The sequence below is a fragment of the Heliangelus exortis genome, chromosome 8, assembly GCF_036169615.1.
Source record: "Heliangelus exortis chromosome 8, bHelExo1.hap1, whole genome shotgun sequence".
Classification (NCBI taxonomy): Eukaryota; Metazoa; Chordata; class Aves; order Apodiformes; family Trochilidae; genus Heliangelus; species Heliangelus exortis.
Window position 1 is genome coordinate 19,178,746 of NC_092429.1, and position 17,459 is coordinate 19,196,204.

General features: G+C 35.6%; 1 protein-coding gene and 1 long non-coding RNA gene across 5 annotated transcripts in view; one reads left to right on the forward strand and one right to left on the reverse strand.

Moving 5' to 3' along the window:
* AGL (amylo-alpha-1,6-glucosidase and 4-alpha-glucanotransferase) overlaps window positions 1–17,459 on the forward strand; it is a 36,420-nt gene that overhangs the window by 14,108 nt on the left and 4,853 nt on the right. For 2 of the 4 annotated variants that reach the window (XM_071750826.1, XM_071750827.1), the window contains exons 13-31: window positions 135–258; window positions 1,309–1,472; window positions 2,018–2,119; window positions 2,368–2,520; window positions 2,602–2,752; window positions 3,667–3,791; window positions 3,901–4,013; window positions 4,147–4,281; window positions 4,790–4,920; window positions 6,474–6,610; window positions 8,297–8,430; window positions 9,542–9,717; window positions 11,391–11,493; window positions 11,708–11,933; window positions 12,316–12,427; window positions 12,824–12,959; window positions 14,406–14,518; window positions 16,314–16,525; window positions 17,066–17,163. In XM_071750826.1, the coding sequence (XP_071606927.1) occupies window positions 135–258; window positions 1,309–1,472; window positions 2,018–2,119; window positions 2,368–2,520; window positions 2,602–2,752; window positions 3,667–3,791; window positions 3,901–4,013; window positions 4,147–4,281; window positions 4,790–4,920; window positions 6,474–6,610; window positions 8,297–8,430; window positions 9,542–9,717; window positions 11,391–11,493; window positions 11,708–11,933; window positions 12,316–12,427; window positions 12,824–12,959; window positions 14,406–14,518; window positions 16,314–16,525; window positions 17,066–17,163 (2,645 nt within the window). Of the gene's footprint in view, window positions 1–134; window positions 259–619; window positions 744–1,308; window positions 1,473–2,017; window positions 2,120–2,367; window positions 2,521–2,601; window positions 2,753–3,666; window positions 3,792–3,900; window positions 4,014–4,146; window positions 4,282–4,789; window positions 4,921–6,473; window positions 6,611–8,296; window positions 8,431–9,541; window positions 9,718–11,390; window positions 11,494–11,707; window positions 11,934–12,315; window positions 12,428–12,823; window positions 12,960–14,405; window positions 14,519–15,751; window positions 15,951–16,313; window positions 16,526–17,065; window positions 17,164–17,459 lie in introns of those variants that run through there. The other 2 variants (XM_071750828.1, XM_071750829.1) reach the window with 2 other exon arrangements.
* Window positions 5,117–14,413, reverse strand: LOC139799199 (uncharacterized). Its single transcript, XR_011727141.1, has 3 exons — window positions 14,324–14,413; window positions 12,291–12,448; window positions 5,117–7,433 (listed from the first exon to the last, which is right to left on the reverse strand). It is a non-coding gene; the product is annotated as an uncharacterized lncRNA (long non-coding RNA).

Sequence of the window (17,459 nt, forward strand, 5' to 3'; positions counted from 1 at the left end):
ACATGCTTTGATGAATGTTAATGGTTTTGAGCTGCATGTATGAATGACTCATGATTTGTTAAGTCATGTTAACAATTTGCGTGTAGAAAGCTGACAGTGGATGTCTTGCATTAAAAATGTATTATGATCTATAGGAGATGCTAGCAACAGCCAGATCAGTCAGACCTAATCTTTATGTGGTAGCTGAACTCTTCACTGGCAGTGAGTACATTGACAATATTTTTGTCAACCACCTGGGAATTACCAGCCTGATTAGAGGTACAATAAGCAGTTGAAAAATTATGTAGGATTGTCATGTATAGTTTGGAGTTGTTGATGTGAAACTAACATTGGTATGCTTTTTTTTTCCTTACATATTTATGTTCTTTGCTTATGCAATTGTATTTTCTTTTTCATGTTCTATTTAACTTTTCCTGTCATGTGCTAATTCTTAATTTTGCTTATGCTTATGTATCATCTTCTGTGTAACAACTTGGTTTTGTTCCTTAATTTTGGCTTTCTGTTTTTCTTTGCTGCATGGCATTTTCCTGTTGTCCAATCCCTGCCTAGCTTTGAAACTTGTCCTTTTCTGTATCTACCTTTCCCCTTTCTGTGGCTTTTTTGGCTGTGCTTTTTGCAGTACATGCTGGACACAGCTAGAAAATTGCGAGCCGATTTGTATGTAGTGGCTGAACTGTTCACAGGAAATGAGGAGCTGGACAATATCTTTGTGAATAGGCTGGGCATTACCTCCTTAATAAGAGGTAGGCTTGCTGCGTGTGTGGTCTCTTTCCAATGAGAGATTAGAGATGACATGATTTTTCCAAGGAAAAGGTTGGTTTTTTTCTGGATTTTGCACTTTTAATTTCATACTCGATGTAATAGAAGCAATGTTTTTCTCTTGACTCTTTTGATACTTGGCAAGAAATACAATACTAGCTATAAACTAAGAGAATACTTCCTGCGTTGGCTTACAGAAGGTTTAATATCTCACTTTTACTCGTGGAATAAAAAGAAGCTGCAGCACAGTTCTGCTATGCAAGTACTGCATCATGTCTGATATTTGTTGCATGAGTTTCTTAAAGCCTATGAGATCCAGATCTTTTTTTTCCCCCCTTAGTTTTCTTCAGCTTAATATGCTACAGTAAATAGATTATCCAAGGTTTTGTACCTACACTGGAGAACATTGTTACATGTGTGATTTGGGTTTTTTTTCTTTTTAATGATTAACGCTCCAAAATAACAACTGTAAAATGCTGCATTAACATCTTTGTGCATGCTCTGCTCTGCAGTAGTTGTTCTTATGCAAACACCTATTTTGTTCTTTAGAGGCAATGACTGCTTATAATAGCCATGAAGAAGGAAGGCTGGTTTATCGTTTTGGAGGTGAACCTGTGGGCTCTTTTGTTCAGCCACGTTTGAGGCCTTTGATGCCAGCTATTGCTCATGCACTGTTTATGGATATTACACATGATAATGAGTGTCCAATTCAGGTGAGCACCTAGATGGAAATAAAAGAGTTTGTTTATTGTTTGCTGAATTGATATTTATGAAATATGGGAAGGCTTGGTGCAATATAGTGTGCTTTTTTTCTGGATGATATTTAGGAAGATTGTGTTTCAGATCTCCAAGTTTTCATGCACACGGTGAAAACTTAGAATAACTCCTTCTCACATTCAAAGTTTTCTTTCAAGGAAAAAAGTATGTAAGACTACTTAATGAGCTGTTTTGAATCTTTCATCCCAGCTCCTCTGAGTGGTTCCATCTCTGCTTGATAACCTGCTTTTCCGAGCTCATGTTTGATAGGAGAGAATGAGAGAGAATGGGGGAATTGGAGTGTTTATTTTTCGGAATGTCCCTTAAGTTGCTTTTGTTAGAGCTTCTGTAGTAATTTTTTCAATAATTCTGTTGTGATTGAGAAAATTATGATCATGTGGTTAGCAGTTTCTGTGTAACACTGAGTATATCTTTTGTGTCCTGAATTGGGAGGGGTGAGTTGTCTTTGATTCACTATTTTATTTTTTCTTTTTTAACGTAGCACCGATCTGCATATGATGCTCTTCCTAGTGCAACGATTGTTTCCATGGCCTGCTGTGCTACAGGAAGCACCAGAGGCTATGATGAACTAGTACCCCACCAGGTATTTGTGTAGCTGAACTCCTAAGTTACTCTCCAAAATGTAGACTTTATTCTTGTCCTATGGTATATATTTTGATGTTGTTTATATTGAAATTTACTAGCTGGCATTACTTTGGGTTGTTCAATTTGATGTGAACCTTGAACTGATTATATGGTTGAGACCTCCAGCTGTTTTTTTTTGGGGGGGGTTGTTTGTTTTGTTTTGTTTCAGAGTTGTTAATATTTGCTTGAATTTTCATTTCTTTATAGATCTCCGTAGTATCTGAAGAGCGGTTTTATACAAAATGGAACCCAGCAGCACAACTGACTTCTGGTGAAGTCAATTTCCAAACAGGAATTCTAGCTGGAAGGCTGGCCATAAACAGGCTACATCAGGAGCTGGGGGCTAAAGGCTTTAATCAGGCAAGCAAACATAACATTGGAATTTCTCCATATTTCTGTTTTGAGTGAGCACAGTTGCAATGGTATGGGTTTTTTTTCTAGGTGTATGTAGATCAAGTTGATGAAGATATAGTGGCAGTGACAAGACATTGTCCTAACACACACCAATCTGTTGTGGCTGTAAGTCGAACAGCTTTCAGGGATCCTAAAACTTCCTTCTACAGTAAAGAAGTACCTGAAATGTGTATCCCAGGTAATCAGATTTCTTCTCAAGAGATAGCAGGTGTACAAACTATTCATTTAATTCTAGTTCTGTCCTTCTTAAGTTCAAGCAAATGAAATCAGTGTGGGAATTTTTAATGTTTAACGTTCTTTTTTGGTGTACTAACAGGCATGCAGCAAAACTGGTTAAAAAAATAATAACAAACTTACTTGCTTAGGGTTTTCAAAGGCATTCAGGTCAAGTATACTTACTGTTACAAGCTCTCCATAAGAATGTGGGCTTGTCTTTTTATATATATACACAAATATGAGACATACATTACATTAAATATGCACAGTGTAACGACTTTCACATGTTACTTGATCATATTTCTGAAGAGGAGCTTTCTAAACTGCCTTTAAAATCTACTCAGTTCTTTGCATTTATGTATGTTCCTGTTTTAAAAGCAATTGCTTTATAGATTAAGTCATTTACAAGCAGCTGCAAGGCTTGAATATCTTGCTTTGTAGGTTACTGAAAGTCTTGGGAAAAATGGGTTATTTAAATATTAATATAAATTCCTACACTTTTAAGAAAAAAAAATCTGTAGCTGCAGTTTGCAAACCAAACTAATAGTCTCCTAAAATATAATAAGGAAACTAACAGCTAGTGATCAGTAAAAGACAGGTTGTAATTTACTAATTCCTGACTGATTTTATGATTACTGTATTATAAAATGACAACATTGTTACTGTAAATACAGTAGAGAGAATAAAGTTGAAATGAATGCTTATGATATTTAAAACACTTCCCCATATGTTTTGTTGCCTTTGTTCTTGAGCTATACAACTAAGGCTTGAATTCTTAATGCTTAGGTTTTTTTGTTTAGGTTTTGCTTCATTTTTTCAAAATAATTACTTCAAATTAACAGAATCTTTACTACGATACGATTTAACTTTTCTTAGGAAAAATAGAAGAAATAGTACTTGAGGCTAGGACTATTGAGAGAAATACTAGCCCTTACAAAAAGGATAAGCACTTTATAAATGGATTACCTAATTTCGCAGTGGAACTCAGAGAGCATATCCAGGTAATTAGCTCCTTAACCCATGTTCTGATGTAATACTTTGTAATTTGTGATATTTTGTATTAGAAAAAAGATCTTGAATTTCAGTTGGAAATGTGTTTTCTTTTCTAAGATTACAGACAGTAAAATTATAAAGCAAGCTGGAACTGCTGTAAAAGGGCCAAATGAATTTGTTCAAGAAATAGAATTTGAAAAACTAACACCAGGAAGTGTAATAGTATTCAGGTACGTTGTTGCAATTGCCAAGTGGCTGTGTTAGTTACAATAGAATGGTAGGATTCTTTGTTTTGAGACTTGGGAATAGTTACTCTTAACTGCTACATTTTTACAAATTATGCATTTATATTTATATTTACAGAGTTAGCCTTGACCCAAAGGCACAAGAGGCTGTTGGTGTACTGCGGAGTCATTTAATCCAGTTCAGTTCCCATTTTAAATCTGGAAGTCTTCCTGATGAGCATTCAGCACCTATTTTAAAAACATCATTTTCTTCGTGAGTATTCTTTAAGTTTCGAAAGTAGAACTGAAAAAACTACAATAGGGGCTTAGACCAGTCTGTAAACTTGAAGTAAGGGTTGTTTTGGTTTTTTTCTTTGTTAATATAGGTGGGTTTGGATTTTCAGAGTGCAAGAAAAACTGAGATGCTAATTTTATATATATAATAGTAAGTAGAGTTAATATGTAAAAACTTTTCAGGCTCTTTTATTCACCTTCTGTGAATTTGCTGCTTAAAACAGTCTTGGTAACATGGAATGCTTATCAGTGTTGGGGTATGATAGTTAGGGGGTTGTACTTAATAATATGTTTCAAATAAATACTGAAACATCTGAACAGAACCTGTCAGAACATCTGAAAAATCAAGCTCTTAATTTCATAGATAAGTGGCAGGAATTGTATATTTAATTAAAAGTAAGTCTGAAACTAGAATGTGAAATCCTTTCTCTGTTTCCCTACTAATACTGCTTTTGGGTTTGAATTATTTTTTTCCACTTTTTTTTCAGCATTGCATCTAAGCTAACTTTGGCTGACCTAAATCAAGTACTGTATAGGTGTGAGGCAGAAGAACAAGAAGATGGTGGAGGTTGTTATAACGTACCAAACTGGTCACCGCTGAAGTACGCAGGCCTCCAAGGTAGTAGTTTCAGCATTACTTTTTTTCTGTTTCTGTGGTTTGAGCATAGCTGATTGAACAAAGGGCCATGTGGCTGCTCACTTCCCCTCCACCCCTTTCTGGCAAGGAGGAAATCCACATAAAGACCTCCTGGATCAAGACAAGGACTAGGAGGGTTCCACTCACCAGTTATGGTCATAGGCAAAGCAGTCTCAACTTGGAGAAAAATCAATTTAATTTATCATTAATAAAAACAAGGCAAAGAGAAAACAAAAAACAGCTTAAATGCCTTTCCCCACCCCTTCTTTCTTCTCAGGCCCAAATTCCTTTGCTCTCTATATCTCTACCTCCTCCCCTCAGCAGCACAGGGGGACCACAGGGTTTATTGTCTGTTCTCTGCTGCTCCTTCCTCCTCAGGGAGAAGGGTTCCCCTACAGCCTTCCCCTACTGCAGCATGAGGTCCCTCCCACAGGAGAGTCCTTCACGAACTCCTCCAATTTGAGTCTCTCAAGGTGCAGTCCCTCAGGAGCAAACTGCTCCAGTGTGAGCTGCCTACAGTCACAGCCTTCTTCTGGAACTCTTACCTCCCCTGGCACGGGGTCCTCCATGGGTGCTGCTCCACAGTGATCCTCCATGGGCCTCTCCACCATGCTTCTCCATGGGTTGCAGGGGGATGGCCAGCAGTCCCACCACAGGATATAGAGAAACCTTTGATCAGGACACCTTCTTCCTTTCCTTCCTCATCAGCCTTGGTATCTCTGCTCCAGCATTGCTCTCACCTCTGATACCACCCTCTTCCCCGGTATTTCTCTCCTCTGCCTTCGTATCTTACAGCCGCTCATTTCCCCTTCTTGAATATGTTAATCACAGAGGCACATCCATTATCACTGATGGCCTCAACATCAGACAGAGGTGGGGCTGGACATTCTGGAGCCAGGGGAGCTTTCAGCAGCTTCTTACAGAATCCATGCCTGGAACCTCTCCCTCCCCACCAAGAGCAGCACCAGATCAACCCAGAACATCTCTCAAGAAGAAAAGCGATATTGACCAGTTCAATCTAGATACCTTAATGCTGTCATATGGATAGTGTCAGTGTTTGGATGAAAATCATGGAAGTTGTTTCTGCTTGACCATGCTACTAATTGGTGTTGGACTGAGGAAATGGCATAGTAAAACAAGAACTCTCTCTTTGGAGTTTGGCCTGCAAGGTTTCGATGCGCATTTTAACACCAATGCACTCGATTTTTCAATAAAAAGGAAATGCATACATCTCCAGTGAAGAATCCCACTAATTAAACCCTAGGCAATACTAATTTACTGAGGAATGTCAGTCACATATCAATGTATTAATTCCATCATGCTAGTTATTCCACAGTGATTTTCATAACGGTCTATAATGTATGCTGAAGAAACTACAATTGAATTGTATCCTAACTTGGTCTGCAGATCAAAACAAGTAATACAGCTAAATTCAGTTAAAGCATCTGTTCATTTGTACCTTTTCATCCTGAACTGCAATTGCTGTTTTGCGATAATGATGTGTCTCTTAATACAGAGTTGGATTTTGTATTTAGGTTTAATGTCAGTGATGGCAGACATTAGACCAAAGAATGATTTGGGTCATCCATTTTGTGATAATTTAAGATCTGGAGACTGGATGATAGATTACGTCAGTAATCGTCTGATTTCACGTGCAGGAGCCTGTGCAGAAGTGAGTAAAAATATATATTTGTTGACTTAAATTGTTTGTTTCCTTTTCAGTTACTGGTATATTTTTAAATTCAGTCTCTCTATAGCAGATTTCTATGTAGGCAATTTATTCTAGGAGATTAAACCATTAATATTTTTCTTTCCTTTGCTCAATTCTATTTAAGAATAGACTTCAAAAGGGAAGTAAAAATATATAGTATATAGAGGGTTTGTTAACATTTACATAAAGGCCTACAAGGTTCCTTTCCTGTTTGCTTATATATTTTTCCTCAAATAAAAAAGTGACTGGGTTTTTTGGTTTTTTTAATAAGTACTTTCAAAACGGGGCCTAAATACTACTGGCGTGTATATGATGACTGATACAGTTATGATATTTTTCTAATATATAGTATATATATGGAATATAGTATTATACAGTAAGATTGCAAATTCAAGCACTGCAAAGATAGCAATTATGCAATTTCAATTTGCCTGTATAGCTGCATTACAATATAGTCCTTTCCTTTCTTTGTTGTATTTTATTTTCCCACGTGCATATTGCTTCATTCAATTCACAAGATGAAGACGTGATTTGGTTAACTGAAATAACGAGTATAATGAGAAGAAAAGCTTCAGTATTCTCATTTCATTTTGTTCTTGAACTTAAATGTAATGATACAAAGCAGAAGAATGGATAATGCAGTCTTATGCTGTACTGAAGTGAATGCTGAATCTGACCTTGGAGACTGAGTTTTTCTAGAAAGGAAGTTAGTCTGATACTTACTGGTTTTTTGCTTTTCAAAGACCGTTGCTTATTTTGAATTTGTAGTTTGTAGTGTTCCACACTGTTTTTCAGAAAACAGAAAATACCTGTAACTATTCCGAAGTCACACGAAACTAAACTTTACAATTTCATTGTTTAAATGAATAGCTCTCCCTTCGTATTCTCTAGGTTAAAAGTAGAGGGTCGTCATGTAATACTTTGACATGTACTTTCTTCACCTACACAGTCTTCAACCACAAGATTTAAGACTTCAGTGACTTTCTAGATTTTCATGTTCTTCCTTAACAGTACTGGAAGGAAAGAAGATGAATACTTCCCAGGTGTCAAACATTATGCAATGACATGGGCTTCAGCATCCTGACTCTGAGACCCATATCTGCAGTCATTTCCACCCGTGGCTGTACATAATTTAGCCTTCTGATAATTTTTCTTTCCGTGCTCAGGCCTGTCTTTCTAAGCAATGAGAAACCTTCTTCCCATACTTGAGTAAAAGGCATGCTGTTTGAGTTGCAGCTTTCCTTTGCTACTCAGTTTTAATAGCTGCTTTATGATATTTTATTTCTCTACAAGGCTGACAAGATATAATCTCTTTCTATAGTTGAAGTTCTTGCCTATTTGTGTCATAGTACAGATATAATAAAGATTTTTTTCCCTGCTACTTTTCTTACAGTAATCTCTCTCTTAGTTAAAATTTTGGAGCAGGAGAGTGTACTTCTACCACATATGTCTGGCACAGACATCTTAGACATGCCAGTGGTGTTAAGAATAACTGAAGATAACCTCAACTTTGTGGTGGTCAAGTGTAACTTGGGTGTAATAAATGTACAAAAAAATGCAACAAATACTTTTAACTAGATGGATCCTGAAAGCACTGCTTTTTGAACCCTGGTGTTATCAAGTTCCAATTATATTGTATCTCAATAGGTTGGTAAATGGCTGCAGGCCATGTTTGTCTACCTGAAGAGAATTCCACGCTACCTCATCCCGTGTTACTTCGATGCCATATTAGTGGGTGCATACACAATGCTTCTGGATGTGGCATGGAGCCAGATGTCTAGGTATGAATTGACATATCAGAGCTATAGAGGTATCTGTATGTATTTGCAACTCTAAGTTTTAACTGCTGGGGAATGTAATTTGAATATTTTCATACTTGTCCAATGTATAAGGGTAAAATTAGCAGTGAGCAGCAAATCTATTTTCTGATGGTGGTGGTTTGGAAGGTTTAGAGTTCAGATGTCTGTCCAGGGTTTGAATTTGACTAGTGTTGGCATTATGCAATAGAAGGAAATCTTAAGCCAGCATTTCTCTGCCTGGCTTTAGAAACTTTTTTCGCTGTTATTTTAGTACAACTGCAATGATTCTGTAAAGTTCAGGGAAAAAAAAAAGTACCACATTTTACTTTAGACTGATGCTTTGTTCAGTGTTTCTTCTCTAACACCTAAATATCCTTTATTGTCTGAGTACTTTGCTTAGTTCATGAAATAACTGTTTAACTTCAGAAGTAACATCAGTGTCAACTTTTTTTTTTCCTCTTGAAAAGGGAAGAGAGATTGATTTAATAGAGGCTTTATTCTAGCTATGAACATTCTGGAACACACCAGTATTGTTTTGTAAATGTTAAATGGGCACAGAATTTGGTATGGCTGTGAAATTGTGTGGAAAGTAGTGTATTTTATGAAAATGCTTGGAGATAAACTAGACAGGAATGCAGGCTCCATTATTTTAGACAATGTGTTAACTTAGTTGTTTACCATTTATATATATATATATATAAAAATATATATATAAATACAGTGATTTTTAAAAAAACTGACTAGGTTTAACAGAAATTTGATTTATAGTGAAATATTTTTAATCATATTTTTTAAGATCTTAGCCGTTTATATCTAGGTATCAAATAAAGCCAAACCAAGTTCCATCTTTTACCCTTTTTTCTAGGATCATTTCACAGACACTCTTGACATTGAGTACCCATTTTGGGGAAAAAAGTTATTTATAAATCAAAGCTTCTGTACAAAATTAGTTAATACAAAATACTAACTCATTGTTAATTTATTGTATTTATTAAGCATAATACTTATAATGGTCTACTGTAAACATAAAAGGTTATATTTTATAGACTAATATTGCTGAATGCAAATTTATTTTAATTATGTTGAATTACAGCTTTGTGCAGAATGGATCAACATTTGTTAAACACCTTTCCTTGGGTTCAGTCCAGATGTGTGGGATAGGAAAATACTCTTGCCTGCCAGCTCTGTCTCCGTCATTACATGATGTTCCCTATAGGCTGAATGAAGTTACAAATGAGAAAGAACAGTGTTGTGTTTCCTTAGCAGCTGGTAAGTGAGTGCAATGTATTAAAAAAAATAATTTTTTTTTTTTTCCTCCCTGTATTTTAATTTGTGTTTAAGGTTAAGATTAGCCCGTATTAAAAATATGGCAGTTTTGTCCAGCAGTACTTCTTGGGGACAACCATTTCGTTACTGTTCTTGGGGAGCTTAGAAGCACTTAATTTAGACACATTTTTAGCCACATCCATTTTTATCATATATGGAGATCCACAACTATGTTCTATTTCTTTTCAGAAGACTTGCTTGAGATAAATGTACTTAGCATAAAAGGTTTTAATTTATCTGTTTTAAATGTGAATTTAAGAACTGATTTGTAATGGAGTACAAAGTGAATTTATTGTTTACAAGGTCTCAGAAAAAGAGGGAAGCATTAGCACACCAGAAGAGTGCCTGATCTGAAACTGTCTCCAAAAGGAAAGAACATAAAAGTAGTCAGCAACTTGTGTTTATACCTCCAAATGTTCTGCCAGAATCTGTCAGTCTTTGAACTGGGCACTTTCTTATGCAAGAAGTATTATCTTTTATTTTTAGTGGCTTTGAATGAATTTGGTTTTGTTCTGAGTTGGCCCATTCCTTTTCTGAAACCATAGAAACTTTCACCACCCAGAGTCTGTGGCATCTCTCTCACTGGGGTGCTTATTTTCTTCTTTTCACTGTCTGGCTTTCTCTCGTGGAATTTTATTGCCTTTAGTGGGTTTTAGTAACATTCCATTTGCCTGCTTTAGTGTTACTTAGAAGAAGAGGCACAATGTTCTCTTAAACTGGTCATAAAGATTAATTATACTAAAGGGCTTGAGTTTTAAATATTCCCTTCACACACTCACTTGCAGTTGTGTCTGAGATTTTTAACTCCTACATGGATTACAATCCTCAACTGCTTTTGCCATATACTATAAAATTGTGGAGGTATGAAGACCATATTTAAGTATTAGCAAATACTTTTTCTGTAAAAAAGTAAGTGATAAAAGTTAAATGGTTGTTCTGTCAAGCATGCACAGCAGACAGCTGTTTTGAAACTTTACCCTGTAGAATCTTTTGCTGGTTAGATTGAAAAAGCTGGCAAATGGAAGAAAAGACAAGTATGGACCTTACTGTTGCAATTATTTTGCTTTAACAGTCAAAATCTTAAGTTACACATAATAGAGTTTGCAGTGACATGTAGTTCTAGAAGCTGCTGGAAGAGAGAAGCAGGAATCCTTTTATAGTGGCTGAGAGCTATTCTGGGCTGAAGAATTTCATAGCTCTCCAGTCATATCCCTTTTATGCTCCTGAGATGGCACAGCTCTCTTACATTAAACTCTTGTCAAAAAAGCCTTATAAATCTTGTCATAGTACTGGCTTCTTTATTTTTTTATTTTAAGTTTTCTTCCCGTGTTTTAATTACAGGATGGTGCCTGGTTAAGTTACAAAGTTATTTAATAAAAATTTAGATGTGACTTTTTGATATGAGATGTTCTGAGGTGGTTTTGACATTCAATGACATTCTAGAAGATAATTGCTCTCAAATGAGATTTTATTTCAATTTATCAAGAACTTGGTGTAGTATATTGTTTAAATATCTTAATCTAGGAAAAAAATTGACTGACTTCTGCTTGTTTTACACATACACACATGCTTGGAGTTTTCTGACAAGAAAGATGAACAGTGACATTTCTTTTTAGGTTTACCTCACTTTTCTTCTGGAATTTTTCGTTCGTGGGGACGAGATACCTTTATTGCACTGAGAGGTCTAATGTTAGTTACGGGTCGCTATCTAGAAGCCAGGTAAGACTGACTTGGGTGACTTTTAGAGACAAAAAAAAAGGAAGAAATTTGTGGCTTTCAAAAGCAAACTTCTAGCATCTGTCTTTAAGATCCTGTTTGTCCCCGTGACTTACATTGCTATTAAGGTAAACTTGTAATGCTTTGTACTTAATACGCAGTCCCATAAGAGCTGTGAAAGTAACTTAGTCAAGACAGTATTTTTCTTTTGTTCTAGAAACATCATTTTAGCATTTGGTGGGACTTTGAGACATGGTCTCATTCCCAATCTGCTTGGCCAGGGGACACACGCCAGATACAACTGTCGTGATGCGGTATGGTGGTGGCTTCAGTGTATCCAGGACTACTGTAAAATTGTTCCAAATGGATTAGACATTCTCAGGTGTCCTGTCTCTAGGATGTACCCAAGAGATGACTCTTCTCCTCAGCCTGCAGGCACTAGGGTAAATATTACTTCTGATTTAAGTATTTAACACAACTATAATTTTTAAAATGAAATTACATAATTTTATTATAGCAGAAGGATTCCATATTTTAGTCACTTCTCACTATGTCTTTATCACATAATTAGACAACTGTAGGGGGTTGGAAATAAACGTTCTATCAGCTTTACTTCTGAATTATTTTTATTTTGGTTTTGAACTTGAAAAACTGTTAATGTTTAAAATTGTATACGTCTTGTCATTGACAAAGATGCTACTGACAATATCAGATGCTTTTCTTTTGAAACATCGTAAGTTGAGGGCTAAGAATTGCTTCTACTTGCACACTAGAGCCTTCCTATTAATATTTCATCTTACCTTTCATGGTAAACATGGAATCAAGGATCAGCCACTTTATGAAGTAATACAGGAGGCAATGCAACGACACATGGAAGGCATAAGTTTCCGAGAAAGGAATGCTGGTCCACAGATAGATCAAAACATGCAAGATGAAGGTAACATACATAGAACACTTCCTGTATAATTCAAAAGATGGTGGTTATATTTCAGATTTCTTCTAGCTATTGAGCGTATTTGAAAAAATTATTATTATTTTTTATTTAATTTAATTTAATTATTATTATTTTATTTAATTATTATAATTATTATGCACATGTTTATTATGTTTAATTATGTTAAATCTATATTTTAAAATACCTTAATGTTTTAAATGGGTGGTTATCTTCAATTAAAAATTCACTTTAAAAGAACAGTTGCATTCAGAAAGGAACAGTGCTTTTGTTTGGAGGATCATTTTGTTTATTTAGGAGGTTTGGGCTGGAACAGGGGTGGATTTGGGTCTTTGATATTTTTAACATACAGACTTCATGCATGATATTTTTGCTTGGCAGGTTTTAATGTAACTGCAGGTGTTGACCATGAAACTGGCTTTGTCTTTGGAGGGAACTGCTTCAATTGTGGCACTTGGATGGATAAAATGGGAGAGAGTGACAAAGCTCGCAACAGAGGAATTCCAGCTACTCCAAGGCACAAAATCCAGACTTTTGAGGGTTTTTTTTAATTTTTTTTTTTTAACTTAAATTCTTCTTAAGAACTACTATGATTTCCATTAGTGCTTCTGAGAGGTGTCTCAAATGCTCTGTTTCTGCCTACTGTAATGGTAATGTTAACTTGTTTTTTGTGTTCATTTGAAGAAAAGAGTTATGTATTCAGCAGGTGAACCTCTCAGCTTCTGGCATGGTCTTAGCTCTATGAAAAGACTAGACTTCTGAGTTTAAGTAGTAAAATATAATTTGGGTAAAACTGTATACTTTTACTACTAGTAGTACTTTGTTATTAAGACTTATAGGAGAAAACTATTGGTAACTGTTGTGTTGTTACAATGTGTTAGAATTCAGAAATACATACAACTTGTAAATTTTTAAAGTTGAGATTAAATATTTTAAAATAAGCTGTTTACTATGTGCCAACAAAATGCTGCAGGCATCCTCGCTGGAGTTAGTACAGCCTCAGTTTCAAATCTATTGCCATCTGAGGGTAAAAACTGAAGAAGGAAATCAGCATCTTGCTTGACAAGTCAAGCATTCTAATTGGGAACCCAGAGAGGCTTAGGGACCCAAATAGGCTACATCTGTGATGCTGGAAAAAAAACTCTATATGAAGCAGGCAGTAAAGCTCAATATGATAAAATATAAAATTTTTGCAGATGGGGATTGTCTGAATATCACCTGAAAAATGTGCTCTGTTACTCTTTGCCCTTTGTGAAACTCAAAAGTACCTTACAAAACTGAGTGTGCCTCATAGTGGTAGATAAGCTTCAGCATAGATAACGTTAAGATATGTGTCTAGGGGAAAAATAGTCTAAACCATGCCTACATGATGGGGTCAGAACAGAGCTACAGCTCAGGAAGAAAATCTGAGTCAGTGGTAGCTTTCTGATGTAACATCTTGGTGTACAGAGGCTGCCAAAAAAAAAAAATTTAATAAAAATAATACTCAGTGTCATCAGGAAAGGTTTTTAGGCAGAATGATGCACTCCATCTTGTTCTTTTTGTGAAACCTTGTACCCACAAGATGTGCTTGTGTCTTCAGTGTGAAGTGTAGTGCTAGTCTCAAGCAGGACACAAGAAAGGATGGTACAGAGAAGGACAGCTAAAACTCAAGGGGATGGAGCAGCTGCCTTGCAGAGAAACACTGGAATGTCTAAGGCTCTTCATTTTTAAGAGAATATGGGTGAGAGAGTTATGACTGAAGTTTATAAAATCATGCCTGTAATGCATGATGGTGGAACACAAAACAAAGCAATGTTGTAGAACTTCAGGTTACTTATGTAGGAGAAATAGGGGACTTGTAGGAAAATATGGAAAAATGAAGTATCTTAAGGTACTTACAGATATTTTTTTTTTAAGTTGCTTATTGAAATTTAATAGCCTTCAGAAAGTAATTTCTGGCTTTTTTTAATTGTTATTTTAGAGATGGCTCTGCTGTGGAAATTGTTGGCCTGTGCAAGTCAGCTGTTCGCTGGTTGCTGGATTTATCTTTGAAAAATGTATATCCATTCCATGGAGTCACTGTAAAAAGACAAGGTAAAACCAAGCACATCTCGTAATTGTATTATTGGAGAATAAGAATAACTAAAACAGTGAAAAATGAGGGCCACATAACATTAGGGATGATTATCAATGTACTCAAGAAGGTTTAGGGGGGAAAAATTTGGAAAGTATCTTGTATTAATAAAATCTTCTGTTACTACAAGATATTAATAAGACTTTATTGTCTTGTCAATATTTAAAATATTTTATTCTGTGTATTAAGGTGTGAATTACAAAGGAGTTTTTGAGCCCAAATGCCGTTTCTCAAAATGTGTATAAATGGTAGAATTATTATGAATTATGATTATATGATTAATTCATTACAAGAATGCTAAGTACAATAACACAAGTCAATTATTTTCTTTCTGCACATGCCTCTCCCCTCCATTCAAAACACACAAGAACTATTTTTGTGGACATCGATGTAAATGTGCTTAGATATCCCTTATGTTTCAGATACTGGATGGATACTGCTCTGGTTACAAAGTTACATTACTTTGAGCTTAACCAAGCCCAAGTGAATGTACATGCCCTGTAAAGCCTTTTTGCTCTTCAGTAAAAGATATATTGGAAAAGAGGTCACTCAGTGGTTCTTTTATTCTGTTTTAGAAAGTGTAAATGTAAGGGTTTTGGTGTGGGGGTTTGGTGTTTTTTTTTCCTATTTATCCTAGACAGTATAGATTTTTTTAGGTTATGAACTTACCTGTCACTTCAGGTTTTCTTAAAATCTTTGGCTGGAGCAAGACAGTTAAGAATTCAATACACAGCAATATTATAATCCCTAATGTAGAAATAATATTGACAGGATCTCTTTTATCTCTTTTGTTCCCGAAAAATAAACAACTTCAATTTCAATTTGATATGTGTTCACTCTCTCCTGCTGTTAAGATTTCATCCATACAATGCCGAATCTATTTTAAAACCAGCCTTAATTCCTAGTCACCATCTATGTCTTTTTCCTTAAGAATAGGCCTACTGTTAAATTTTCTAGGCTTTTTGTTCTTATGACAATATCATATTTCAGTTTTGGTAGTCTTGTCCTTTCCGCTATATTACAAATGTAATTTTAAGATAAATAGGTAATGCTCTCATACTCACCTAATATAAAACTAGTGGACAATTCTTAACTACTTTTGGTTCTTTCATAAAAGCATTGCTTATTTAAGATGTATGTCAGGAAAAAAAACCCAGTACAGTTTTGCTAACTAAAACCTGATGTTTTTTCAGTCTCACTTCATTTTTCAGTGAGATGTTCTTGTGAACTGTAGAATTGGCCTAAGTGTGAGGAATCACCATCTGGAGAGAGGTGATCCCAGGTCTGCTCCTGTTATATTAAATGTCAGGAATTCAGGAAGGAGAAAACTTTTAAAAGTGACACTTACCCTAATGTTTTGACACTCTTTTTGAAGTCTCCAGAGTAACGAGAGTACGTATACCAAGTGATACAAAAGAGTTGACATGTCACCAAGCTGAAATGTTAAATATACATTTTAAACTTAATTGAGTATTTTCTATAGATTGCAGTAGCTCCTACCGTTTGCTCCTACATAACTACAAGTTAGAAAGTATTGTGTAAAAGAGTTGTGCATTTTTGGGGGTTGAACTGCAATTTAGATCTGAATTCAACTTCTAGATAACTTTTTTCATTGCTTCTATGGTCTTTATTGTGTTAGGAGTATCTGAAGTAAAACTTCAGTAAGTGAAACAGTAAAAATAGGCATAAGAATACCTCAGATGTTGCCACTGTGGCTTTTTTCTGAAAGTAAAACCTCTATGTAATCTCTTGCAGGAAAGAAGGAGACTGTCACATACGATGAGTGGAACAGAAAAATTCAAGATCACTTTGAAAGGCTATTCTTTGTCTCTGAGAACCCAGCAGATCCTAATGAGAAACATCCAGAGCTTGTTCACAAACGTGGAATTTATAAGGACAGCTATGGAGCTTCAAGCCCATGGTGTGATTACCAACTCAGGCCAAATTTTACAATAGCAATGGTTGTGGTAAGTGAGGAGGGTGAGGGAAAGCATTTGCACTTAAAATTTTCTTTACTATTCAACTGAGCTTGTGTTGGAAGGTTCTGGGTGGCATTGTATTAGGAACATACATTTCTTAGAGTAGCTTTTTGAAAGGTTATATTTCTATGCTTTTAATATTGGTCCATCTTGGAGTACATACTTGACAGGACTTAACTAAATGAAACTGCTGTCCAGTGTATAGCTAGGATAAGTTTGCAGTGTTTGCCATATTCAGAATGTCTGGATGTTCAGGCCACTTTTCCCTTCAAATTAGCTAAAAACCATGGGAGGTTTGCTGTCTTTATTTGGCTTGTAAAGAGCTTCAGTTATAATACTTGCCTAGTGTATTTAAAATTTAAAAATCCCACTGGATAGTTTCTATCCTCTTGCCTACTATGACTTGCAGATTTCAGAAGTTCATTCAGTAATATAAAATTTTAGCTTTTTGTTGTCTTCTACGTTTGTATACTTGGTCTTATGTGTGTACATGTGCAGAGTTTAATCATTAAATCTTTATTTTATTAGGCCCCTGAGTTGTTCACTCCTGAGAGAGCCTGGAAAGCTCTGCAGATAGCAGAGGAAAAACTGCTTGGTCCATTAGGCATGAAAACCTTGGACCCGGAGTAAGTATAGCAAAGCTAATAAGTGTTAATTACAAAACATGACAGTAGGAATTATTTGACATGGCAAGGTAGCATTTCTTTTGTTAAAATCACTATATATTAATGGGAAATATAAATACTTCCAGACAATTATTTTACTATTCTAAAAGTCCATGCAATTGTTACTTATGTAGTCAATCACTAGGTGGTTTTGGATGCCACACAGTAAGCAAGTCAAAGGTGGTATCATATGTTGAATTATCATCTTGATGCATGCTTCTTTATGATACAGTGTACAGCACTATAGATTGAGTAAA